Source organism: Haliotis rufescens, unplaced genomic scaffold (assembly GCF_023055435.1).
Source record: "Haliotis rufescens isolate VD_foot unplaced genomic scaffold, xgHalRufe1.0.p SCAF_80, whole genome shotgun sequence".
Lineage (NCBI taxonomy): Eukaryota > Metazoa > Mollusca > Gastropoda > Lepetellida > Haliotidae > Haliotis > Haliotis rufescens.
In genome coordinates, this window is record NW_025964373.1 from 426201 (window position 1) to 453849 (window position 27649).

At 39.9% G+C, this 27649-nt stretch overlaps 1 protein-coding gene across 9 annotated transcripts in view; it reads right to left on the reverse strand.

Moving 5' to 3' along the window:
* Nucleotides 1-3437: 3437 nt before the first annotated feature.
* The window catches only part of LOC124137389 (interferon regulatory factor 1-like), a 29948-nt gene continuing 5736 nt past the window's right edge, over nucleotides 3438-27649 (reverse strand). Inside the window, exons 1-10 of one of the 9 annotated variants that reach the window (XM_046503666.2) lie at nucleotides 20777-20998; nucleotides 18515-18768; nucleotides 17529-17711; nucleotides 17058-17143; nucleotides 13056-13173; nucleotides 12336-12458; nucleotides 11121-11170; nucleotides 9911-9992; nucleotides 8505-8563; nucleotides 3438-7553 (exon numbers count right to left, since the gene is read on the reverse strand). In XM_046503666.2, the coding sequence (XP_046359622.2) occupies nucleotides 7530-7553; nucleotides 8505-8563; nucleotides 9911-9992; nucleotides 11121-11170; nucleotides 12336-12458; nucleotides 13056-13173; nucleotides 17058-17143; nucleotides 17529-17711; nucleotides 18515-18764 (975 nt within the window). In that variant the 5' untranslated portion in view covers nucleotides 18765-18768; nucleotides 20777-20998 and the 3' untranslated portion in view covers nucleotides 3438-7529. Of the gene's footprint in view, nucleotides 7554-8504; nucleotides 8564-9910; nucleotides 9993-11120; nucleotides 11171-12335; nucleotides 12459-13055; nucleotides 13176-17057; nucleotides 17144-17528; nucleotides 17712-18514; nucleotides 18769-20776; nucleotides 20999-27649 lie in introns of those variants that run through there. The other 8 variants (XM_048390019.1, XM_048390016.1, XM_046503667.2 and 5 more) reach the window with 8 other exon arrangements.

The window sequence follows — 27649 nt, forward strand, 5'->3', positions numbered from 1 at the left end:
GTTTGTCCGCACCATACCCTTGGGGTGGTTTCACCGAAGTGGTAAACGTCTAAGACCTGCATTACTTCAGGCTTTCCTCCCACATTAAGCTGACACGCCGCGATATAACTGAAATACTGTTAAACCCAACTCTCTCATTCACTCACTTACTCACTCAGTGAGTGGCCACTATGCCAGCTTGAGACAGAATAGACACCTGGTCAACAGATTCTGCGAAATTAATAGACTCCCAGGCCTCGAATAGGGGACATACTGTACATGCTCTTTCAGAGATATGGATACACCTTCCTAGGTACAAAGACACCTTGACAGGTATGAACACACCTGGAGAGATGGATACATCATGACAGGTACAGAACCATCTGGAGAGAAATATACACCTAGAGGTATGAACACACCTGGAGAGAAATACATACCTAGAGGTATGAACACACCTGGAGAGAAATATACACCTAGAGGTACTTACACACCTGGAGAGAAATATGCACCTAGAGGTATGAACACACCTGGAGAGAAATATACACCTAGAGGTATGAACACACCTAGAGAGGTATGGACACACCTGGAGAGAAATATATACCTAGAGGTACACACCTGGAGAGAAATATACACACCTGGAGAGAAATATACACCAAGAGGTATGGACACACCTGGAGAGAAATATACACCTAGAGGTATGGACACACCTGGAGAGAAATATACACCTAGAGGTATGAACACACCTGGAGAGAAATATACACCTAGAGGTATGAACACACCTGGAGAGAAATATACACCTAGAGGTATGAACACACCTAGAGAGAAATATATACCTAGAGGTACACACCTGGAGAGAAATATACACACCTGGAGAGAAATATACACCTAGAGGTATGGACACACCTGGAGAGAAATATACACCTAGAGGTATGAACACACCTGGAGAGAAATATACACCTAATGAGGTATGGACACCTGGGGGGAAATATACACCTAGAGGTATGGACACACCTGGAGAGAAATATACACCTAGAGGTATGGACACACCTAGAGGTATGGACACACCTGGAGAGAAATATGCACCTAGAGGTATAAACACACCTGGAGAGAAATATACACCTAGAGGTATGAACACACCTGGAGAGAAATATACACCTAGAGGTATGGACACACCTGGAGAGAAATATACACCTAGAGGTATGGACACACCTGGAGAGAAATATACACCTAGAGGTATATACAGACCTGTAGAGAAATATACACCTAGAATTATGGCCCAACAGCAGAGAAATATACACCTAGAGGTATGGACACACCTGCAGAGAAATATACACCAAGAGTTATGGCCCAACTGGAGAGAAATATACACCTAGAGGTATGGACACACCTGGAGAGAAATATACACCTAGAGTTATGGCCCAACAGGAGAGAAATATATACCTAGAGGTATATACACACCTGGAGAGAAATACATACCTAGAGGTATGGACACACCTGGAGAGAAATATACACCTAGTGTTATGGCCCAACCTGAGAGAAATATATACCTAGAGGTATGGACACACCTGGAGAGAAATATACACCTAGAGTTATGGCCCAACAGGAGAGAAATATACACCTAGAGGGATGGACACACCTGGAGAGAAATATACACCTAGAGGTATGGACACACCTGGAGAGAAATATATACCTACAGGTATGGACACACTTGGAGAGAAATATACACCTCGAAGTACATACACACCTGGAGAGAAATACATACCTAGAGGTATGAACACACCTGGAGAGAAATACATACCTAGAGGTATGGACACACCTGGAGAGAAATATACACCTGGAGGTATATACACACCTGGAGAGAAATATACACCTAGAGGTATGGACACACCTGCAGAGAAATATACACCAAGAGTTATGGCCCAACACCAAGAGTTATGGCCCAACAGGAGAGAAATATATACCTAGAGGTATATACACACCTGCAGAGAAATACATACCTAGAGGTATGGACACACCTGGAGAGAAATATACACCTAGTGTTATGGCCCAACCTGAGAGAAATATACACCTAGAGGTATGGACACACCTGGAGAGAAATATACACCTAGAGTTATGGCCCCACCGGAGAGAAATATACACCTAGAGGTATGGACACACCTGGAGAAAAATATATACCTAGAGTTATGGCCCCACAGGAGAGAAATATTTACCTAGAGGTATGGACACACCTAGAGAGAAATATACACCTAGAGGTACATACACACCTGGAGAGAAATATACACACCTGGAGAGAAATATACACCTAGAGAGGTATGGATACACCTGGAGAGAAATACACACCTGGAGAGAAATATACACCTAGAGGTATGGACACACCTTGAGAGAACTATACACCTGGAGGTACATACACACCTGGAGAGAAATATATACCTACAGGTATATACACACCTGGAGAGAAATATACACCTAGAGGGATGGACACACCTGGAGAGAAATATATACCTAGAGGTACATACACACCTGGAGTGAAATATACACCTAGAGGTATGGACACACCTGGAGAGAAATATACACCTGGAGATACATACACACCTGGAGAGAAATATACACCTAGAGTTATGGCCCCACAGGAGAGAAATATTCACCTAGAGGTATGGACACACCTAGAGAGATATATATACCTAGAGGTATGGATACACCTGGTGAGAAATACATACCTAGAGGTACATACACACCTGGAGAGAAATATACACCTAGAGGTATGGAAAAACCTGGAGAGAAATACATTCCTAGAGGTATGGACACACCTGGAGAGAAATATACACCTAGAGGTATGGACACACCTGGAGAGAAATATACACCTAGAGGTATGGAAAAACCTGGAGAGAAATACATACCTAGAGGTACATACACACCTGGAGAGAAATATACACCTAGAGGTATGGACACACCTGGAGAGAAATATACACCTAGAGGTATGGACACACCTGGAGAGAAATATTCACCTAGAGCTTCATACACACCTGGAGAGAAATATATACCTAGAGGTATATACACACCTGGAGAGAAATATACACCTTGAGGTATGGACACACCTTGAGGTTTCCGGTTTTTAATTTCCTTTCAGCATCTGGGATAAGTTTAATATTTGAAAGATGTGTTTATTGACAACAAACTCCTTGTTAATGTGCAATATTTATTACATATAAATACACAAATGTACATGAGCTGCAAGATTCCAAGATGATAAAATAATGTTGAACTTCTTATGTTATCCCTGATCTATTACAACATATCGTCTGGAAACAACTGTGAACAATGGACACATCCTGGTTTCTATCAGGGCAAGGTGTACGACCGCTTGATGACAAAATGAAATACTTCGTGACAATAAAAATAGATACATACTCCATGAAATAGAAAATGCCGTCAAAATGGACGGTAATGTTTGTTTTTTTAAAGAAATACTGTATTTGTTTAATATCAGGTCCATACTACAGTGTAGGCATATTAAGCCTGCATTCAGGCTTGGATGGGTGGCCTTTGTGATGAACAGTTTGTATCCAGCCAATGGGATATACATGTATGTTCTAGCTTTAAGTATATACGTTCTTGGAGTGACTGTTGAGATCATTGTGCGGTCTGCTCAAATATGTCATCATGGTTTTTCAGTTAGTTATTTCCAGCTGGCAATAGGACAATAGAAACGAAGGCTTATATAGGAAGCAAAGAATCTTTAAACTGAACTAAATTAGTATTTAGTCTTCTATTCATATGAACACAATAAAATATTTACCATGTCCTTTCTAAAGAATTTTTGGTGTCTCAGAATGTTTATAAACATAAATTGAGTATTTCATTAATCGAAAACTTCTTACAAATGTAAGTCATTGACAAATATTGGTAACAAATAAGCTTCTTGAGATGTCTGTCATATACAATTTGGGTGAATCAATAACATAAAATAACTTTTATAGTTAGAAAAAATACTCTCTTTTTTTATTATCTACATATTATGTACATGTTACTAGAAAACAAGTCACCCAACAGAAGTGTTTGATGCATTGTAAGTAATTTCAATAAGTCAGTCTAAGTGAGTGAGTGAGTGAGTTTGATTTTACGCCGCTTTTAGCAATATTCCAGCAGTATCACGGCGGGGGACACCAGAAATGGGCTTCACATATTGTACCCATGTCGGGAATCGAACCCGGGTTTTCAGCGTGACGAGCGAACGCTTTAACCACCAGGCTACCCGACCGCCCCAGTCTAAGAGCTGATCCAGTGAAGGCAACCTGTATAGAGGTACGGAGTAGAAATGTTTATGGTCGGATGGGGCAAGCCTGCTGCCCTCGACTTGGGTGAATGGGCAGCCCCACTCTTTGTGTTCAGTGATACAAAACCCATTTTGTATGAATGCCAACTCCAATTCTATCCTGTTTCATCTAGTAAGTATACACAATAGATTTTATTTTGTCTCAAATTTATTCTGTGTAGCTGGAGTGATTCCATAAATGGTTCATATAGGTACTAGTGTGGGAGATTACAAACACGGCATGACTTGAGTTAATGAAGGTGGCACAGAATACACGGCTTTGACCCTGATTGGAACTTGCACAGGTAACAGTTCCTCTTTAACTCGGGTTTTGTAACTTGGACATAACAAACAACACTCTCAACATATCCTCTTGTTGGGTGACTTTGTGTAAGCACGAAATCTACAAGCTGTATTACGAAAACACATTCAACAATTGAAGCATATCAGATATAACACTATTTTTGTTATTGAAGTACTTTTGTAAATAATATCAATCAAAACAAAGTTTGCACTGAACCGCTTCTTTTTGTAATCGTACGATAAAAATATTTCCAAAATATTCATGACAGTCCATATGTTCTTATGTATCAGTCCCAGATGAATTCTTTGGGAAAATAATCAAAATTCTGAGGCTAAAATTATCAAAATTCTGAGGATAATTTACAATTCTGTGGTAAAATTACCAAAATTCTGCAGTTGAAATGACAAAATTCTGCAGTAAACACAACCAATTAAACACACAAAATAATTTCAAACTCATTTATTTTCTCAAAAAATTTAATCTCTTACATTTCGACATTATGGGTTTGGTTTAGCAAGACTGCTTTATGTGGTCATAATACCACAGGAACTTATTGTTTCACATTTCGTTTTATTGTAGGATTCATGTTTTGTGTGTTTGAATCGCATGATAAATGTTTGGGCATCATTCGAGTGCAAAATTTGATAGAAAAGCTTGAAAATTAGTGTATTGATTGATTAAAATAGACAAATTCAGCAATTTTTCGGCAGTTCTGTGTTAAGTTACATTTTCTGCAAATCCTGCAAGAATTCGTCTGGGACTGACGGTCTATGTTACAGATACTGTTTCACAAAACAGCAGAAAAGGAACTGGTAATTGCCAAGCAACTTTTATTGAAAAAGTTTTAATTTCATCAATGTTTGAACTAGCCTGTGCTCAGTCTCTGACGACACAGTTAACTGTATTTTAATATGCCCCAAATTTCCAAATTATTAAAATTACTTTTTTTGGCATTTAAATGTCACTTGATAAAAAATATAGGTTACGTTCCAGCATTTTTTAATCCCAGATTAGAAGTTACTTTGTCAGACCCAAAACCTTTTTAAGGCCTCAGAAACAGATTGCAGGGTCCTGTTGAAACCCTTCAAATTCTGTCAGTCTTTTATTTTGAATATTTAAATGACGAGCTCTTGCATACCGTTGAATTAAACAATAAGATCATATAAAATTTGTAAGACTGCAGGATTTTAAGTGAACAGTCTCCCATCAACTGTCAATCAACTTAATATCCTTTCTATTCTAGTGTTGAAGTGAATAGCTCATTTTCTTATATGCAGTTGAATGATACAAAAAAGAGCTTCGAAGAAGGAATGTACAATATGACTAAAAGTTACAAAGAATAAAAATTCCTCGTTATTGAAATGCAAACCTAGGAAAATATACATATCACAAATTGCCCAACCCATGTAGGATGCTTGTCACCAGTGTTCATCAAGGGATTTTGTCCACCCACGTCCCGACAAGTGGTCTATGTACAGGTCAACCGTTCCCATCGACAGCTATATACATTAGATCCCCCACGCCTCCCCCGATTTACAAGCCTATGACAGCTCAGGGGATTCACCGTGGGAGTTCCACCAAGATACAGAGTATTGAGTCTTCCACAGCCATGTCCGATCCATGTTGACTGATCCGGTCCTCAAGTTGATATCAATCACTGACACTATCATACATTCATATATATAATACTTGACAAGAACATGATACCAGTGATAGTTTCTACTATTGTATGGAACATTAAAATTTATGATAATGAAAGTAAACTTCCCTAATTTATGTTCAAACATTAATTAAATTTATGTTTAATAGAATTTCGACCTGCCAACCCAACAGTTTTTATTCTGATGAATGCATACCTGTCTGCTGACCCAAAACGTGGCATTCAATACCATAAACTGCAAAACTGGCTTTTTTCCGCCTTTCAGAACATTTCAAAATCTACCATCCAAGAATTAAACTCTGGCCTAAAACAGTGTAGTATCTTGGGGTCTACACGGTCATTTCTGGTTTTAAGAAGAAATCCATTCTGTTCCATACAGGAGGATTCACCTGTGAGAACACAAGTATTGTTCATGCCCTTTCCTGTCCTACATTGATACACACATTTCACCTCATTGTCCTATCAGTTAATCAAATCAATCAATTCCTAGCTGACAGGTTAGATAATGTCCGTGCATCAGTCTACTTGAATTATCTCTTTGTTTATAATGTCTTGTCATTCCTATTTACGTAGAGACACAATGCACTTTGCAGTGCAGGTTTAGGACCTAGATAACAGTAACAGATGAAGTAACGAGTCGATCGTTCCACACCATGTCATGATTGCACACTCTAGTTTTCATCACAGTACAAATGGAATCTCATAGATAAAGAATTTCAATGTCTGATATGGCCAGCATTCAACCCTTCTCCACAACTTTTGTAGTTTTATACATTGGCGAAATCTTCTTTCACACAAGACAATTCATCTGGTCTCTGTCACATTCTGCTGTTGTGACAAGAGGCTGGAGGATTCATCTGGTCTCTGTCACATTCTGCTGTTGTGACAAGAGGCTGGAGGATTCATCTGGTCTCTGTCACATTCTGCTGTTGTGACAAGAGGCTGGAGGATTCATCTGGTCTCTGTCACATTCTGCTGTTGTAACAAGAGGCTGGAGGATTCATCTGGTCTCTGTCACATTCTGCTGTTGTAACAAGAGGCTGGAGGAGGCGGTGGTTCAAAAACTTTGTCTTCTGTCGTTTTTGTTCACTGCATCCCCTGTACTTTACACCTGGATGGAGAGTCCGTCAGAATGCTGTTCCTCAAATCGTCTGCGGCTGAGGTTAACTGAGATTATTCTTCGATTGTTCTCCGTTTATTGTTCAGGTCGCACATCTCATGTCTATACATCATTGAGTCTGAGTGCCTAGCGAACAAGCCTTCCGCCCTAACGATCACTCCATCGGAGACGATAAGTCCTAGAATACAACAATTTAGGGTAAGTCGGGTTGATCGCACAAACGGGACAAAACAACATTCAAACAGGCAGAACAGAAGCGATAGTAACACATGAAATCGGTTTGTCTCATTTATGTGAAATAATCTCTGTAACATCCATTATTCAATTTGGTAGGAAAACAATCGTAATTGTAAAGGCAAGTTGCAACATCAATCAGATTACATGATTTAGTCTGATGGTTGGGGTGGCCTAGCGGGTGAAGTGTTTGCTTGTCATGGTCATGTCTCTGGTTTGACGCCATATTGAGACTTGCCAATTGGTGTTATTCTGCTAAATTGGTGTAAGACCTTGCGCCCAAATAAGGATGGTGCCCCTTGCATAGCCTGGGCATCTACTAAGGGACCCGTCATTGATTAAGGCGAGAGGGAATCGTGGTCAGGTGACCAAAAGTATGAGTCTCTCTGGGAGGGTCATGCAAAATAATACATATATTTAGAGAGGGTCATGAAAAAATGATTTTTTTTCATAAAATTTAAAGTGCTTTTGCATTTTGTCATGGAGGGTCGTGAAAAAAATGTACATGGACTTGGGGAGGGTTATCCAAAATCATTAGTGTAGGGTCAGTATTTTCAGAACGTTGCATCAAAAGCCTCTGACCTACCCACCCCTGTAATAAATGACCCATACATAACTTCCATTGTACAGTGAAATCTCAACAGAATTGGGGAAATTAGTTTTCAAATTGATGGACAACAGATAATGTTTTCTTGAAAATAATTGGATTGCATTCTTAAAGTGTTCCAGAATTGTTAACCTGTTTGAAATACAAATTAAATTTCATCTAACATAAGGGAGACAAACTTTTAACACTCAAACGACGACGCTGAATAAAGACTGAGCATGCAACCGGGCTTCACTAGATATTTGACATACGGTATATTAATTAGTTGACAGGTATACACTATCTTACCCAGTACTCGGGAGGATCAAATCTGATAACACATCTCACCTCTTCTGTGACACATTCAACTGAAAACACAAAGAAATGCTATTCAGCTGGTATTAATTTAAGTAATGCCCATTCCTCACATTGAATATCCTTAACAGTCATTTTAAAGAATACTCATCCATGAGTGAGTGAGTGAGTAAGTATGTTTTTACACCACGTTTAGCAATGTTCCAGCAATATCACTGCGGGGAACACCAGAAATGGGCTTCACACATTGTACCCATGTCGGGAATCGAACCGTGTCTTCAGGGCATGATGAGAGAATGCTTTGACCGCGAGGCTGCCCCTTTGAGTGGCTCTGGTGCGCTGCAATTCGCTGTGCAGAGTTGCCTCCCTTGGGCATGCCAGAAACCTATGATAGTGAGGATTGAATCCCAATTAACCCCAATTATGTTTCTAAGTTTCTCAGCACCATGCCCATGCTTGTGGGTTTCACCAAAGTGGTTAAGCCCGACCTGCAACACTTTGGGCTTTTCTCCCACATGAAGTGGCCATCAATCTGGATGACTGTTCACAAAGGTGTTTAACCAAACTCACTCACTCACTTACCCTAGAGTAGGACAAATTATAGATTCAAACAATAAGACAATTCATTCAAGACAATAGCATATGATTTATTTTGTCAACTTCAAACAGCTTTTTGATGAAAAATTAAAACCAATATATTTCTGACACTGCACCAGCCTTAGAACAGACCGTGTGATATTTGAGTGTGGGAAAAGAGAGAGGGAGGGAGGGAGGGAGAGAGAGAGGGAGGGAGGGAGGGAGAGAGAGAGAGAGAGGGAGGGAGGGAGAGAGAGGGGATTTTTTTTTGGGGGGGGGGGGGGGCTACCAACCCAAAAAAGACTGTTCACTTGTCATGCTGGACATGCTCTGTAAAAATTAAACGTGGGTCAAAGAAAAATAAAACAACATATGTTTTGAAGAGCTGAAGAGTCTGTCTCAAACACAATTCCAGATTCCAGGCCTCCTTCCCTGATATGTAAATGTCAGGCCCAAAGGTGTCGCAAGATGCTCAAGCTATCAACCCCTGGGTCCAGACATGACAGGATGAGCTACCATCCACACAGTTGGAGCACAATGACACACACCACCCAGTTACTGTCATAAGAGGCAACCAACGGGATCAAGAGGTCAGACTCACTGACTTGGCTGATGCATGTCATCATACCTCAAATTTTGGATCAATGCTCAAATCAATCACTGGATTGTCTGGTCCAGACAAAAATCCTCATTATGACAAGCATGTGGTACTTAAGATGTATTGGACAATGGGGCAGTGTTTCTGGAGTCTGTATGACCTTCATTTTGATGATGGAGGTGTAGGACTAATGACAGACAGAGGTCTCTGGTAGGGAGCCACATACCTTCACAGCCAACGCTGTCGGTCAGATCTGTCATATCACTCCACAGCTTTGGACAGTTCTCTAGTTGCCAGCTGTTCACCATCTGTAAGGTCAAGGTCAATATGTAGATCCGGGTCAATATGAAGGTCAAGGTCAAATATTGTGGGTCAAGGTTATTGTTCAACTTTCATCCTTGCTGTTGACCTGTTACAGCAATTTAAATGTCCTTTACTCTATTATTCAAAGATTGGAAATATATATTTTGAAAGTGTCATTAAGGTGCCTCATGTTTCTTATGTAGTCAAAAGGCTTGAGGATAAATGCAGAAAAGCCTGTTACATATTGCATTCTATAACTTTATTGTACAACTTGAATCAACTCAGAGAAAATACTTAAATAGTCACTAACCATACCTAGGAATATTTTCAATGTATATTTATCAATCACCAAGACTTGCTAGGGTGCTTAGTGAGTAACTATTTGCAACTGACTCTCAAATTTAACCATAAGTGTAGAAAAATGCCTTAGGAGCAGGAAAAATTTGTATTTCTTAAAAATATTATTTGACATATTTCTAACCAGGGATAATTTGAATTTTAACAGTCTTAAGACAATGTACATAGTTTTAGGGATTTATCTAGAATTTTAAACAAAGTGTCCTTGGCAGGCATAGGGGTGGGGGGTGGGGGGGGGGGGGTCATTATTTTGAAAACGTTGTTTTTTACAATCTTATTTTCTGAAACTCCATGCAATGATGTAAACCTATGTATAAGAGCATATATGCAGCAAACTACAGTTATAACTAACTCAAAGGGACCACTAATTTTATTATACCGGTAGTTCGTTATCAAAACACATTTCGTTATATCCGTCAGTTCGTTATAAGCATGTTCGTTATATAGGTAATTTACTGTACCACCGCTGGACCTGTTATCAGGAAGCTACAAGTCACCTGCGCAAATCATAACATTAGTCAGACATTATGAGTTGGGAACTTCTTACTTCAAATTTGGCAATGGCTGACGTTTGTTGCAGACTCATTGTGAGTTGCACTGTCCTCCTATCATCTGTAGAATTTAAACCTTCAAATAAAAATAGTAGGATCGACTGATGTGGTTCAAACTAATGCTAAAGTTCAATTCTTGTTTCCATAACTAGCATGCATGGCCGACTCTGGCAGTGCACGTGGGGATGGCGTGTCAACAAGGAAGTGGACTGTTTGCAGGCTCACCTCAACCACCTCCTCGTCAGAATAGTGACTGCCTTCCGAATCGGAGCTCCCTGCAACAAACACCACACATGATAGTGGAGACACATTACTCAGGCACAGACACAAGACTGTAGAACACATCAAATTACCACAACAAGCTTGACCTACCCCTAAAAACCAAATGACCTGAAATCAACACTGTAAAGACGCCACTTAAACAGCTGTGTTTTTTAAATGGGTATAAGTTTCAACTGTATGTCCTATTTTCCTTGTAATAATGCATTTTCCTATGCAGGTACACATTCAACAGAACAGATGACATATTACACAGTTATGTATTTCAGTGTTCATTTATACATCTTCGATGTGCACTAATGCATTTTCACTATGTATAAAAAATCTCGTGACCTCATCCTATTGTTCTAGGAGTGTTTTTGTCAGGGTGATAATACATCCTGCACAACCAAACACCCCTACATAATTCTTGGACCATTCCAAAAGTCTGCACAATGCGAATAATTTGAGGTCTATCTGACATGACTCGAATGCCTGACATGACCCAATTGCACAGTTTGACAATCAGTGCAAACACACAATATTAGGGGCAGGTAAAATGCACTTAATATATTACACTTTCAAACAATTTATTTCAACCATATTACTCTTGTTATAGTCAAATATCTGGTATCAACAATGCTGGGATTTTATTCTGCAATCAGCCATATAAACACCGACCAATTTCAACGGACCACTGACAGTTTGGACCCACTTGAAGGGTGGCAAGTCAGGCTAGAATTACATGTGTTGCAGATAGGAACAATAAGTAGACAGGTGAGATGAGTTGTGTCTGCACCTTGCAACCATGTTATCTCCATGGGCACACATAACAAAATGTGTGTTTTTTTCAAACAGAGATAATGCTACTCATTCAGGACATAAACGAACCCTACATGTTTCTGAGGGATTGCAATATACAATATTTATACATAAATATGAATAGACAATCAAGTTGCTGAAAAGCTTTATCATTGATCGAAGGCATTCAGTAGTGTAATTGATTTGTGATGACACCTTTCTCCTGCGACACACGTTTGTAATCCTTAATAGGAGAATATAAACTCGTGGTTAAAAGGATATGTTAATATGCATGTTATAAGGAAAATTAAATTTCCAGGCTCAGCACAAATTATGATGATAGTTTACAAATGTTTAAAACTATTTCTGTTTGCAACTCACCCTCCAGACTGTGGGGTGACACGCTGCGTGCCTGTGGACTGGGGGGTGGGGCGATGTCCCGCAGCTGGAACAGGCTACCACCCGACATGTGGCTGGTCGATCGTGTCTCCCGTCGGGGGGTGGCTGCAATGAAGAGGGCACAAGTCAACACCCATCATTTCTCATCTAGAAACAGAGAAACAAATTCAGTTTTCTCTAATCTACTAAATAACTTTCTTCTACATTATGGTACAAAATGTTTGTAACCCTTTTAGAGAGGTGTGATGCATATCAAAAATTATTTAATTTATTTCAAATAATTCAATTACATATTCTTATATTCAGGTGAGCTTGCATTATTTCAATTTTGCCTCCGTGGTCTAGTGGTGGAGAGTCCGCCCGCAGAGCGGAAGGTCCGGGGTTCGATGCCCGGCCGGGTAATACAAAAACACGTTAAAAATGGTACTTGTTGTTATCCTGTCTGGCGCTCGGCATTGAGGGGGTAAAACATTGTCGGCTCGGAAACAGTGTACTGTGTCTGATAGGGTATTCATTTTATGCTGCTGCATTGTACCTCAGTGGGCTAACACTATAAAATCGGCATTAGTCAGGACTAGTACAGGCACCCATCCCTGAACAAGCACACATGTGCATGCACATCCCAATATAATTGCAATAATCTGCAATTGCAATAATAATTCACATTATCAGTTGTGCTGAAACCAGACAAGATATGCTTACCATCGCTGTCCGTCAACAGCTGGTCGAAGTTTGGGATGGAGGCTGTAGAGAGACCACAGGGTAGATTGTTCTCTGGCTCAGTGTCATCCTCACTCTCTGACTTCACCTCAATCGTGGCCTGCAGAACAAATGATTGATGGTGCATTGATTTGTTTCAATTTCTCACATTTTCATTTTATTAGAAGCAAAACAATACAACTGAGATATTAAATGAATTATTTGTGTCTTTGCAACGGCTATTTTTGTTTGTCTGCAAGTCTGCCCTTACAGACAAAGCAATGAAGACAAAGAATAGCAATACTTGTTTAGACCTGAAAACATATTCAGATTTCACACCTTCATTTGTTTAAGTACAGCAATACCAGGTGAGGTGTACTCGAGGGTTCAGGCCACACAGCGATAATCAGGTGACACCAACGCTACATGCACTCACCTACAGCACTACACTCAGCATTTCTAAACCCACAAACACTACCAGTAACAGTACACAAACACTACCAGTAACAGTACACAAACACTACCAGTAACAGTACACAAACACTTCCAGTACACAAACACTACCAGTACAAAAACACTACCAGTAACAGTACACAAACACTACCAGTAACAGTACACAAACACTTCCAGTACACAAACACTACCAGTAACAGTACACAAACACTACCAGTACACAAACACTACCAGTACAGTACACAAACACTACCAGTAACAGTACACAAACACTACCAGTACACAAACACTACCAGTACAAAAACACTACCAGTACACAAACACTACCAGTAACAGTACACAAACACTACCAGTAACAGTACACAAACACTTCCAGTACACAAACACTACCAGTAACAGTACACAAACACTACCAGTACACAAACACTACCAGTACAGTACACAAACACTACCAGTACAGTACACAAACACTACCAGTAACAGTACACAAACACTACCAGTAACAGTACACAAACACTACCAGTAACAGTACACAAACACTACCAGTAACAGTACACAAACACTACCAGTACACAAACACTACCAGTACACAAACACTACCAGTACACAAACACTACCAGTAACAGTACACAAACACTACCAGTAACAGTACACAAACACTTCCAGTACACAAACACTACCAGTAACAGTACACAAACACTACCAGTAACAGTACACAAACACTACCAGTACACAAACACTACCAGTACAGTACACAAACACTACCAGTACAGTACACAAACACTACCAGTAACAGTACACAAACACTACCAGTAACAGTACACAAACACTACCAGTACACAAACACTACCAGTACACAAACACTACCAGTAACAGTACACACACACTACCAGTACACAAACACTACCAGTACAGTACACAAACATTGCCAGTAACAGTACACAAACACTACCAGTACACAAACACTACCAGTACACAAACACTACCAGTACAGTACACAAACAGTGCCAGTAACAGTACACAAACACTACCAGTACACAAACACTACCAGTAACAGTACACAAACACTGCCAGTACCGTTATACATATAATGTTTCCTTATAAAATATTCAAAAAGCTATTGATTTCTTCTATTGACATGAACCATACAATCTGTTGGGTGTAAGTCCATCGAGAAGAAATATATAAATGCCAAAAGGATAGTGTGTCTCAAGTTTTGAAAAAAATTGATTAATTCAATTATACTCGGTTAACAAAATGTTGCCAGAGTGAGGAACGTGCTCCTACTGGCCACGCAGCCGCCATTATCATAACAAAGCAATGCTGGGTCACGATGACCTGGTACTTATATTGACAAACTCGTTGTATCCAATGCAAGGGGTAATAGTCAACCAGTCATATTGCAACTGCTATGTAGTTTGCAACAAGCTGCGCAACAACAAAACATTATCTGGCCTTTACTTAGAATAAATCCATAACTGGTCACACAACTGACGAGCTGATAAACGTTTCCAGTGAATCAATGCATGATTTGTCTGCTTATATCACGTGCTACAGCAGTACAGAAATTTATTTCCACGAAACGGCACCGTCATTCTAAAAATAGCTTTTTCTGAGAATTCTGTGAATCACGAATGATTATCTTTAGCCGAGACTGAGTCAAGGTTACTCGGTGTTCGCGGAAATGCACCTGTTGCCCATATCGTCAATTCTAAGAAGTACACAGACCTAGATCTATGAACGCCCACAATTGTTCAACGGTTGGTGGGATGATACCCCCCACGTGAGATGGCTTTAAAGGTGAAGTGAATTGGCATCGCATTTGTAGCCAGAGATCGATGCTAGGAACATCCGACAACGCCCTTAAGATAAAACCGTTCACAAGATCTCGTATTCCCGTTTTCATTTCAAATATTCTCTAAACCCTCGCGCGTCCCCGTTAAAAGTCCAACAAGTACTATCTCAACTTCAATTCATCACCAATATTCAAGTCGGTACAATCTTTATTGCCAACAATCCCCGTCTTCAATTGAATCCCTTCCGCAAGCGTCTTCAGTTCAAGTACAGTGATATCTCTATTCTCATCCGTTCCCGTCTTCAGTTCAAATACAATGCTAGCTTTGCTCTCAATTCAAATACAGTGCTGGCTTTACTCTCAATTCAAATACAATGCTAGCTTTGCTCTCGATTCATATACAATGCTAGCTTTACTCTCAATTCAAATACAGTGCTGGCTTTACTCTCAATTCAAATACAGTGCTGGCTTTACTCTCGATTCATATACAATGCTAGCTTTACTCTCAATTCAAATACAATGCTAGCTTTACTCTCAATTCAAATACAGTGCTGGCTTTACTCTCATTCAAATACAGTGCTGGCTTTACTCTCAATTCAAATGCAATCTTTACTCTCTAACATTGTCTTTCATGTCCAGCGGGGAGGGTGAGCTGTGAGTCTACCATTCTGGAACCCCATATCGGTGTATTGGTTTACATGCAGTATGGACACTTGTTTAAAACGTTACAAGTCGGTAACAGTCGATGGTACATTTTAGACGTACACGTGGTTATAAAGTGGTACAGTCAGTATTTTGTCAAACGTGTGTATACTGGTGAAAGAAAAACGCCCCTCCGAGATATTTGTTTTCATACTCTGCAGGGAAATCCTTCCAACAGTGTTCATAACGTATTACAATCCAGGGTAGAATAGGTCTTCAGCAACCCATTCTTGCCGTAAAAGGCGACTATGCTTGTCGTAAGAGGCGACTAACGGGATCGGTTGGACAGACTTGGTTGAGGCATGTCATCGTAGATCAATTGCATGGATTGATGCTCATGATGTCAATCACTGGATTGTCTCGTCCAGACTCGATTATTTACAGACCGCCGTCATATAGCTGGACTATTGCTGAGTGTGGCGTTAAACAACAAACAAACAAATAGCAAACATTACATGTAACAGCCTCCAAAGGAGCTTACACGAGTTTCTGCCCCATTCGTGGCTTTTACGTTTTTATAACAACTGTGTCCGGGGAGCAGGATATGCTTGCCGAGCACCTGGTGTCATCGTGGATCTTCACTGATCCAGTCATATAAGTTGTAGAATTATTTTGCCTTTTACGACCAATGGAATATGTTTCGGCAGCTATTTAAGATTAATTATTTTCTGACGTAGACTCTTTGAATTGCCAATTTGTTGGCCTTTGGAAAATACAACATTATGAGAAGTCAAATGAGTACAGAGTTTCTCTGGGGCTCTTCATACAAAGGAAATATCTACCTGTTCAATCCTAAGATTTCATTTCACTATGCAGATGTCATTAGAAAACATAATATTATACATAAAAAAGTTTGAGCAATTTGAATTGCACCCTGTTCTATTTCAGTTTGAATAAAACCAGTCGCAAACGTGTTTTCCTTATGAAAATTCTTTTCAATTTTTTTTCCAGTCCCTGTAACATGATAAGCACATGAAAGTGTTGCATTAGGTGACTAAGTACTGCTGCACTAACTAACGCTCTGTATGTAACGGAATGATGTAGGAATCCTTTACCTCCTCCTCTTCCTCCTCCTCCTCCTCCTCCTCCTCCTCCGTTGAGTCGCTGTCATTTCGGCGTCTTCGTTTCCTGGAGCGAGCTGCTGGGAATAAATATATATCGATTATCAAAAGGATTATGCTGGTCAATTATGAATGTTCAGTTTTGCCCGACTGCTTTAAAATACATAATAACTTATCACCTAAGATTAAAACAAACTATCAGCTATTGAAATATAACGATGACAGATATTTGTCAGTGGACCACGATCACACTGACAACTCAATTTACCACCAACAAATATATTTACAATACCTAGAAAACAATAGATTATGACTTGAAGAAAAGCAGACTTAATATGAATAGTAGTGCGTCAAATAAATTTATCTAAAACATTCAATCCTAATAAAAAAATAATAATTCTGAAATGCATCTAGACACCATCATGAGTAGGTCGCCCTGAAGCCTTACTGTCTCCAGACGCTCACCTTTGACGCTCCTTCTCCTGCCTTCATCTGGGGTGAGGAATCTGTACCGACGTACGGCCTGGGACCCCTTAGCCAGATGGCCGGGGACCCGCTCCACGTCGGGGAGACTGTTCAGGGCACATCGGAAGTTCGCCTTCCACCGCTTGGGATCCTTGACCTTGTCCTTCTCGGGAATAAATTTCCCTGTAAAAATAAAGATTTAACAATTAGAAAAAATAAATAAATGCTTTATATCTAATTAATTTTATAATACTTGCATAAGCAACATCGAAAAGAGTAGAAATTATTACCCTCCCTTGAATTGATAATATGAGAGAGTGGTGTTCACCCGGGATAGTTGCTTTGTCCAATGCTCTTAATACTACAAATAATCACAGCCAATTCCGAGAATCTGGATTGCCAGCAGCTCATTGCTATGAGTTTTTACCCATTTCTCGGAAGTCGGTTCACAGTTTCTTTTCTCGCTCAATTACGATCAAGGTTTCCACAAATTCAGAAAAGCACGATAGCTATAAAGTTGTGATTTGCAGAGTTTTCTAAGAATCAAACTATTAGCAATTTAAACTGACAACAACTGAATCAACAAGACAAGAAATCTCAGCAAATACAGATTTTGTCACCGCTAAATATATGGATTACACCCTTTCCCTTTTAACTCAACATATCGCCAGCGCCTTCACAAAATAAGTCCTTGTTTCAAGCATATTCATAGGTATTCCTTACACTCCGCCAATTTATTTCTCTTATCACTGTATACAGGCATCAATTCAATATAGGGTGCTACCACGAAATCTCTTTTCAACAAGGTATACCTCTTGTCAAGGAACGTACTGGTACACATGGCTCCTTTTTATTATATTTAAGAACTATAATTTAATAACTGTTTTCTGTAAAATATGTTCACTTCAGAGACGAGATGTTAGTCTACATGGACCACTGTACAAATCTCTCTTCAAATGGGTATACAGATTGTTAACGGCACTTACTGGTATGCTTGGCCCACATTTCAAAGATGCAGGCGTCCCGCTCAATGGACCATCCATGTCTCGCCGCATGTCTCCAGGGTATCTCGAACATGGTTCTGTTCCTGTCCACCCACCTCACGTCGGGGACATTCTCCATGTCCAGGTGTCTCTCCAGCCACGATCGCATCTTCTCCCGATCAATCGGCCTGATGGGTCGACGTCCGGCGTCGTTCGGCACATGACGGTTGGCTGTCATTTTTACTTTGGGCATCTTTCTGAAATTGTAAGGAATTGAACATTTTTTGTCTGTTTATATAGCTTGTTGGGTACTACATTATTTTAGAGTTTAGATACCGTTGATTGTGTTCGCCCGGTCAGCATACACAATCATGCTCACTGGGAAATTGTAATATTTTCATATGCAACATTATCTTAAAAGCATTATGATGAATTTAGAATAATAAACAATTTCATGTTAAGCCTCCATTTGGTTTGAAACAGAATAATTTCCTTTGATATATTTTTTTTTAATCAATAAAATTCTTTTTGTTTTCACTTCTTAAACAAAAACAGGCGTTTATTTCTTCAATCATATGCTTCGTGAACTAGAGTGTGTGTATAAGGCGAACATTAATTCCGTGATTTTCACATACATTTTTCATATGATATAAACTGCCGGGCAAAATAAAGTATACACATGTTTGATGGGGGCAAAATAAAGTATACCCAAGTTTGATGGGGGCAATAAATAAAACAAACAAGAAATGGTTATTCGATGGGGATATATTTGATACGTGTATCATAGTTGGCTAGTTTGAAGTGTTTCGGCGACTAGTAACGTTTGTAATTATTTGGCCGGCAGTTTATATTTCAAACTTGGACGATTATACGATAATAATGGACTTACACCTGTGTCGCAGGTATTATCACGTACTCATAAACAGTACATCATAACGGAAAAGCCATTTATTGACCGAAAACTCATGAATTTGTTCCTATTGAAATGTAACGAGTCAAAGATATTTTCGCGATGGAACAAATTTGATCTTTTGTGGTTCGTGGGGTATTCACACTTTATTTATTTATTTATTTATTTATTTATTTATTTATTTGTATTTATTTATTTATTCTAACCGATGATGGAATAAGTCCCGGCTTTCCTCCCCACAGAAAAAGAACAAGAAAATAGAAAAATCTTAATTCATAAAGATGCCGGTCCAATTTATTTATATAGGTCATCCCCAACGTATTGAGACAAACATATTAAAAAAAACTCTTTTTCACAAAAGATCGAAACTATATTTCGACTCCTACCTTTGGTCGTGCTCCTTCATTGATTGAAAGGACACAAACGTCACAAACAACGAATGTATTGTATAAAATTAATAATTATTTCGAGAATATCGATTGGAGACATTTTTACCCAAATACATATCCGATAAATGGGATTTTCTGTCAGCACGACCGAGTCTATGTTATTATATGAACGTAAATTGTGTTTCGGAAACATCCGATAATTCACATATCCAAACCAAATACAATATAACACAATATAAATTGCTTTTTACAATCCGAGATTTGGTAGTATATTACCTATTAAACTATTGCACATACCGTGTTTCAATTTATGTAAAGCAATCAAATACGGGTGAGTTAATTATGCATTTCAATAAATAAGCTGGTCTTTGATAGGCATGAAACTGTTTCATTATTAACATAAGAAACAAATTACATAATAACCAGTTATAAGAATATTTCTGCTTAATCAATTCTGAGTAATTGCTGAAATATTCTTAGATATTTGAATTAAATTTGAAATAATCAGAAACATAAGATATATTTTGAACTAATTCCGTCATATAAATTATGAATTAACTTGTCACACCACTTAGATAATAATAATAATAATAATAATAATAATAATAATAATAATAATAATAATGTGTTTATATAGCTAGGTTTTGTAGAATATGTTGTTTCTAAAAATGACCATATCTATTTTATTGTTACTCATGAACAACTTTTCAAAATTAAAAAAATAGTTAGATGATCAAGATGATGTTTATTTCTACAGAAATAAAAAAATTACTACTGCATTTTTCGAAGTGATATATTTATATGGTCTGAAGTAAATTCAATACTGACATGGTTTACTTCTACATGGATCATTACATCTCCCTTCACCCGTCTAGGAATATCTAAGGGATTTGCATGTGTGCATTTGAACGTGACATACATCTACATTGGACCAAGTTCGGCTGAAGAAAACATAAATTATCTTACCATTACAAACTTTAATGACTGGCTTGGGATATTCAAATTGTGAAAGATGAATTCGCAAGTTTTCCAAGTTTGCAAGTTCAGTTTACTTGAGTTGCTGGGTCTGAGAAACCAGATTTGGAAGCCAGTTGATAAGAGTCTTTCCAAGAAGCCCAATCCCAACGTCGTTCATACAGAACATGTGACCTATCACGCACCTTGGCCAACTTCTGGAGTTTGTAATGGCTATACTCTTCTACGAAGTATCAACTCATAACGCCTAACCACGGGAGATTTACCGCCCACGCTGCGCCTGCCGTGATTGGTTGTTGTCCGTCACGTGATGCATTTCAGATATTTCCCCGTTTCCGTTCCTGCTGCTGTTTCTTACCATCATGTCTTCTCAATTTTGTGTGGTAATATTTCTCCACAATTTAATATCTTTATTGCAAATCAAACTAACTCGTTTATTTCATTGGATAAAAAAATGGAGAGATATATGTTGAAATCTGATATCTTTGATTTGTACACAATGTCTATAATTTATGCATGATCAACGAAGTTAATTTTTAACAAATATCACGTGTCGGACGTAAAATAAAAACAGCTCTAATTACCTGATCGGCTCCTGTTGACACTTTGATAACAAATCCTTCTTTGAGAATACAGGATTATTGATCATTTAGTTTTCTAATACGCGACTTTTCGGTGTAATATGAATATGAATTTGAATATTAGTGCGACTATATATTCTTATAAGTGAGACAACCCAAATTGGACACAATGTGGAAACCACTTTCCCCTGCAGTTCATAGAATGTACTGATATGTAAAAAGAAAACAATTTTAATGTGATTATATTTTTAGCAGTAGATGTAAATGGAACAGTATACTGTCTTTTTTGGTCGTGCATGAGCTAACATGAAAACGTCAAATTGTCACTTCACTAAAAACGTTTAATCTCATGTAAACAAAAAAAATGAATTTTGGAATTCCAATCATTTTGAAATTATCAGAACATATATTAAAATGTCTGCACATATAAGTCCTTATACAAAGAGGATTTCTTTGTACATTAACATTATACAAACTACCTCAAATTATATAGGTAGATGAGAGTTTGGGGAAGGGGGTTTGGGTGTGTGAGGTGGTGTATAGATTTGCAAATAGTCACCTAATATGTGCAGTCATAGACTCCTAGTATGTGCAGTCATAGACTCCTAGTATGTGCAGTCATAGACTCCTAGTATGTGCAGTCATAGACTCCTAGTATGCGCAGTCATAGACTCCTAGTATGCGCAGTCATAGACTCCTAGTATGTGCAGTCATAGACTCCTAGTATGCGAAGTCATAGACTCCTAGTATGTGCAGTCATAGACTCCTAGTATGTGCAGTCATAGACTCCTAGTATGTGCAGTCATAGAGTCCTAGTATGTGCAGTCATAGACTCCTAGTATGTGCAGTCATAGACTCCTAGTATGCGCAGTCATAGACTCCTAGTATGTGCAGTCATAGACTCCTAGCATGTGCAGTCATAGACTCCTAGTATGTGCAGTCATAGACTCCTAGTATGCGCAGTCATAGACTCCTAGTATGTGCAGTCATAGACTCCTAGTATGTGCAGTCATAGAGTCCTAGTATGTGCAGTCATAGACTCCTAGTATGTGCAGTCATAGACTCCTAGTATGCGCAGCCATAGACTCCTAGTATGTGCAGTCATAGACTCCTAGTATGTGCAGTCATAGACTCCTAGTATGTGCAGTCATAGACTCCTAGTAGGTGCAGTCATAGACTCCTAGTATATGCAGTCATAGACTCCTAGTATGTGCAGCCATAGACTCCTAGTATGTGCAGTCATAGACTCCTAGTATGTGCAGTCATAAACTCCTAGTATATTCAGTCATAAAATCCTAGTATGTGCAGTCATAGAGTCCTAGTATGTGCAGTCATAGACTCCTAGTAGGTGCAGTCATAGACTCCTAGTATGTGCAGTCATAGACTCCTAGTATGTGCAGCCATAGACTCCTAGTATGTGCAGTCATAGACTCCTAGTATGTGCAGTCATAAACTCCTAGTATGTGCAGTCATAAACTCCTAGTATGTGCAGTCATAGACTCCCAGTATGCGCAGTCATAGACTCCTAGTATGTGCAGTCACAGAGTCCTAGTATGTGCAGTCACAGACTCCTAGTACGTGCAGTCATAGACTCCTAGTATGTGCAGTCATAGACTCCTAGCATGTGCAGTCATAGACTCCTAGTATGTGCAGTCATAGAGTCCTAGTATGTGCAGTCATAGACTCCTAGTATGTGCAGTCATAAACTCCTAATACGCGCAGTCATAGACTCCTAGTATGTGCAGTCATAGACTCCTAGTATGCGGAGTCATAGACTCCTAGTATGTGCCGTCATAAACTCCTAGTGTGCGCAGCCATAGACTCCTAGTGTGTGCAGTCATAAACTCCTAGTATGTGCAGTCACAGACTCCTAGTATGTGCAGTCATAGAGTCCTAGTATGTGCAGCCACAGACTCCTAGTATGTGCAGTCATAGACTCCTAGTATGTGCAGTCAAAGACTCCTAGTGTGCGCAGCCATAGACTCCTAGTATGTGCAGTCATAAACTCCTAGTATGTGCAGTCACAGACTCCTAGTATGTGCAGTCATAGACTCCTAGTATGCGCAGTCATAGACTCCTAGTATGTGCAGTCATAGACTCCTAGTATGTGCAGTCATAGACTCCTAGTATGTGCAGTCATAGACTCCTAGTATGTGCAGTCATAGACTCCTAGTATGTGCAGTCATAGACTCCTAGTATGCGGAGCCATAGACTCCTAGTATGTGCAGTCATAGACTCCTAGTATGTGCAGTCATAGACTCCTAGTATGTGCAGTCATAGACTCCTAGTATGCGGAGTCATAGACTCCTAGTATGTGCAGTCATAGACTCCTAGTATGTGCAGTCATAGACTCCTAGCATGTGCAGTTATAGACTCCTAGTTTATGCAGTCATAGACTCCTAGTTTGTGCAGTCATAGAATCCTAGTATGTGCAGTCATAGAGTCCTAGTATGTGCAGTCATAGACTCCTAGTATGCGGAGTCATAGACTCCTAGTATGTGCAGTCATAGACTCCTAGTATGTGCAGTCATAGACTCCTAGTATGTGCAGTCATAGACTCCTAGTATGTGCAGTCATAGACTCCTAGTATGCGGAGTCATAAACTCCTAGTGTGCGCAGCCATAGACTCCTAGTGTGTGCAGTCATAAACTCCTAGTATGTGCAGTCACAGACTCCTAGTATGTGCAGTCATAGAGTCCTAGTATGTGCAGCCACAGACTCCTAGTATGTGCAGTCATAGACTCCTAGTATGTGCAGTCAAAGACTCCTAGTGTGCGCAGCCATAGACTCATAGTATGTGCAGTCATAAACTCCTTGTATGTGCAGTCACAGACTCCTAGTATGTGCAGTCATAGACTCCTAGTATGCGCAGTCATAGACTCCTAGTATGTGCAGTCATAGACTCCTAGTATGTGCAGTCATAGACTCCTAGTATGTGCAGTCATAGACTCCTAGTATGTGCAGTCATAGACTCCTAGTATGCGGAGCCATAGACTCCTAGTATGAGCAGTCATAGACTCCTAGTATGTGCAGTCATAGACTCCTAGTATGTGCAGTCATAGACTCCTAGTATGCGGAGTCATAGACTCCTAGTATGTGCAGTCACAGAATCCTAGTATGTGCAGTCATAGAGTCCTAGTATGTGCAGTCATAGACTCCTAGTATGCGGAGTCATAGACTCCTAGTTTGTGCAGTCATAGACTCCTAGTATGTGCAGTCATAGACTCCTAGTATGTGCAGTCATAGACTCCTAGTATGCGGAGCCATAGACGTTAGTATGTGCAGTCATAGACTCCTAGTATGTGCAGTCATAGACTCCTAGTATGTGCAGTCATAGACTCCTAGTATGCGGAGTCATAGACCCCTAGTATGTGGAGTCATAGACCCCTAGTATGTGCAGTCATAGACTCCTAGTATGTGCAGTCATAGACTCCTAGTATATGCAGTCATAGATTCCTAGTTTGTGCAGTCATAGAATCCTAGTATGTGCAGTCATAGAGTCCTAGTATGTGCAGTCATAGACTTCTAGTATGTGCAGTCATAGACTCCTAGTATGTGCAGTCAAAGACTCCTAGTGTGCGCAGCCATAGACTCCTAGTATGTGCAGTCATAAACTCCTAGTATGTGCAGTCACAGACTCCTAGTATGTGCAGTCATAGACTCCTAGTATGTGCAGTCATAGACTCCTAGTATGCGGAGTCATAGACTCCTAGTATGTGGAGTCATAGACTCCTAGTATGTGCAGTCATAGACTCCTAGTATATGCAGTCATAGACTCCTAGTTTGTGCAGTCATAGAATCCTAGTATGTGCAGTCATAGAGTCCTAGTATGTGCAGTCATAGACTCCTAGTATGCGGAGTCATAGACTCCTAGTTTGTGCAGTCATAGACTCCTAGTAGGTGCAGTCATAGACTCCTAGTATGTGCAGTCATAGACTCCTAGTATGCGGAGCCATAGACGTTAGTATGTGCAGTCATAGACTCCTAGTATGTGCAGTCATAGACTCCTAGTATGTGCAGTCATAGACTCCTAGTATGCGGAGTCATAGACTCCTAGTATGTGGAGTCATAGACTTATAGTACGTGCAGTCATAGACTCCTAGTATGTGCAGTCATAGACTCCTAGTATATGCAGTCATAGATTCCTAGTTTGTGCAGTCATAGAATCCTAGTATGTGCAGTCATAGAGTCCTAGAATGTGCAGTCATAGACTCCTAGTATGTGCAGTCATAGACTCCTAGTATGTGCAGTCAAAGACTCCTAGTGTGCGCAGCCATAGACTCCTAGTATGTGCAGTCATAAACTCCTAGTATGTGCAGTCACAGACTCCTAGTATGTGCAGTCATAGACTCCTAGTATGTGCAGTCATAGACTCCTAGTATGTGCAGTCATAGACTCCTAGTATGCGGAGTCATAGACTCCTAGTATGTGCAGTCATAGAGTCCTAGTATGTGCAGTCATAGACTCCTAGTATGTGCAGTCATAGACTCCTAGTATGTGCAGTCATAAACTCCTAGTACGTGCAGTCATAGACTCCTAGTATGTGCAGTCATAGACTCCTAGTATGTGCAGTCATAGACTCCTAGTATGTGCAGTCATAGACTCCTAGTATGTACAGTCATAGACTCCTAGCATGTGCAGTCATAGACTCCTAGTATGTGCAGTCATAGACTCCTAGTATGTGCAGCCATAGACTCCTAGTGTGTGCACTCATAGAGTCCTAGTATGTGCAGTTATAGACTCCCAGTATGTGCAGTCATAGACTCCTAGTATGTGCAGCCATAGACTCCTAGTGTGTGCAGTCATAGACTCCTAGTATGTGCAGTCATAGACTCCTAGTATGTGCAGTCATAGACTCCCAGTATGTGCAGTCAAAGACTCCCAGTATGTGCAGTCATAGACTCCTAGTATGTGCAGTCATAGACTCCTAGTATGTGCAGTCATAGACTCCTAGTATGTGCAGTCATAGACTCCTAGTATGTGCAGTCAAAGACTCCTAGTATGTGCAGTCATAGACTCCTAGTATGCGGAGTCATAGACTCCTAGTATGTGCAGTCATAGAGTCCTAGTATGTGCAGTCATAGACTCCTAGTATGTGCAGTCATAAACTCCTAGTATGTGCAGTCATAGACTCTTAGTATGTGCAGTCATAGACTCCTAGTATGTGCAGTCATAGACTCCTAGTATGTGCAGTCATAAACTCCTAGTGTGCGCAGTCATAGAGTCCTAGTATGTGCAGTCATAGACTCCTAGTATGTGCAGTCATAAACTCCTAGTATGTGCAGTCATAGACTCCTAGTATGTGCAGTCATAGACTCCTAGTATGTGCAGTCATAGACTCCTAGTATGTGCAGTCATAAACTCCTAGTGTGCGCAGCCATAGACTCCTAGTGTGTGCAGTCACAGACTCCTAGTATGTGTAGTCATAGACTCCTAGTATGTGCAGTCATAGACTCCTAGTATGTGCAGTCATAAACTCCTAGTGTACGCAGCCATAGACTCCTAGTATGTGCAGTCATAAACTCCAAGTATGTGCAGTCACAGACTCCTATTATGTGCAGTCATAGAGTCCTAGTATGTGCAGTCACATACTCCTAGTATGTGCAGTCACAGACTCCTAGTATGTGCAGTCACAGACTCCTAGTATGTGCAGTCATAGACTCCTAGTATGTGCAGCCATAGACTCCTAGTATGTGCAGTCATAGACTCCCAGTATGTGCAGCCATAGACTCCCAGTATGCGCAGTCATAGACTCCTAGTATGCGGAGTCATAGACTCCTAGTATGCGGAGTCATAGACTCCTAGTATGTGCAGTCATAGACTCCTAGTATGTGCAGCCATAGACTCCTAGTATGTGCAGTCATAGGCTCCTAGTATGTGCAGTCATAGTGTCCTAGTATGTGCAGTCATAGACTCCCAGTATGTGCAGTCACAGGCTCCTAGTATGCGGAGTCATAGAGTCCTAGTATGTACAGTCATAGACTCCTAGTATGTGCAGTCATAGACTCCTAGTATGTGCAGTCATAGACTCCTAGTATGTACAGTCATAGACTCCTAGCATTTGCAGTCATAGACTCCTAGTATGTGCAGTCATAGACTCCTAGTATGTGCAGTCATAGACTCCTAGTATGTGCAGCCATAGACTCCTAGTGTGTGCACTCATAGAGTCCTAGTATGTGCAGTCATAGACTCCCAGTATGTGCAGTCATAGACTCCTGGTATGTGCAGCCATAGAGTCCTAGTGTGTGCAGTCATAGACTCCTAGTATGTGCAGTCATAGACT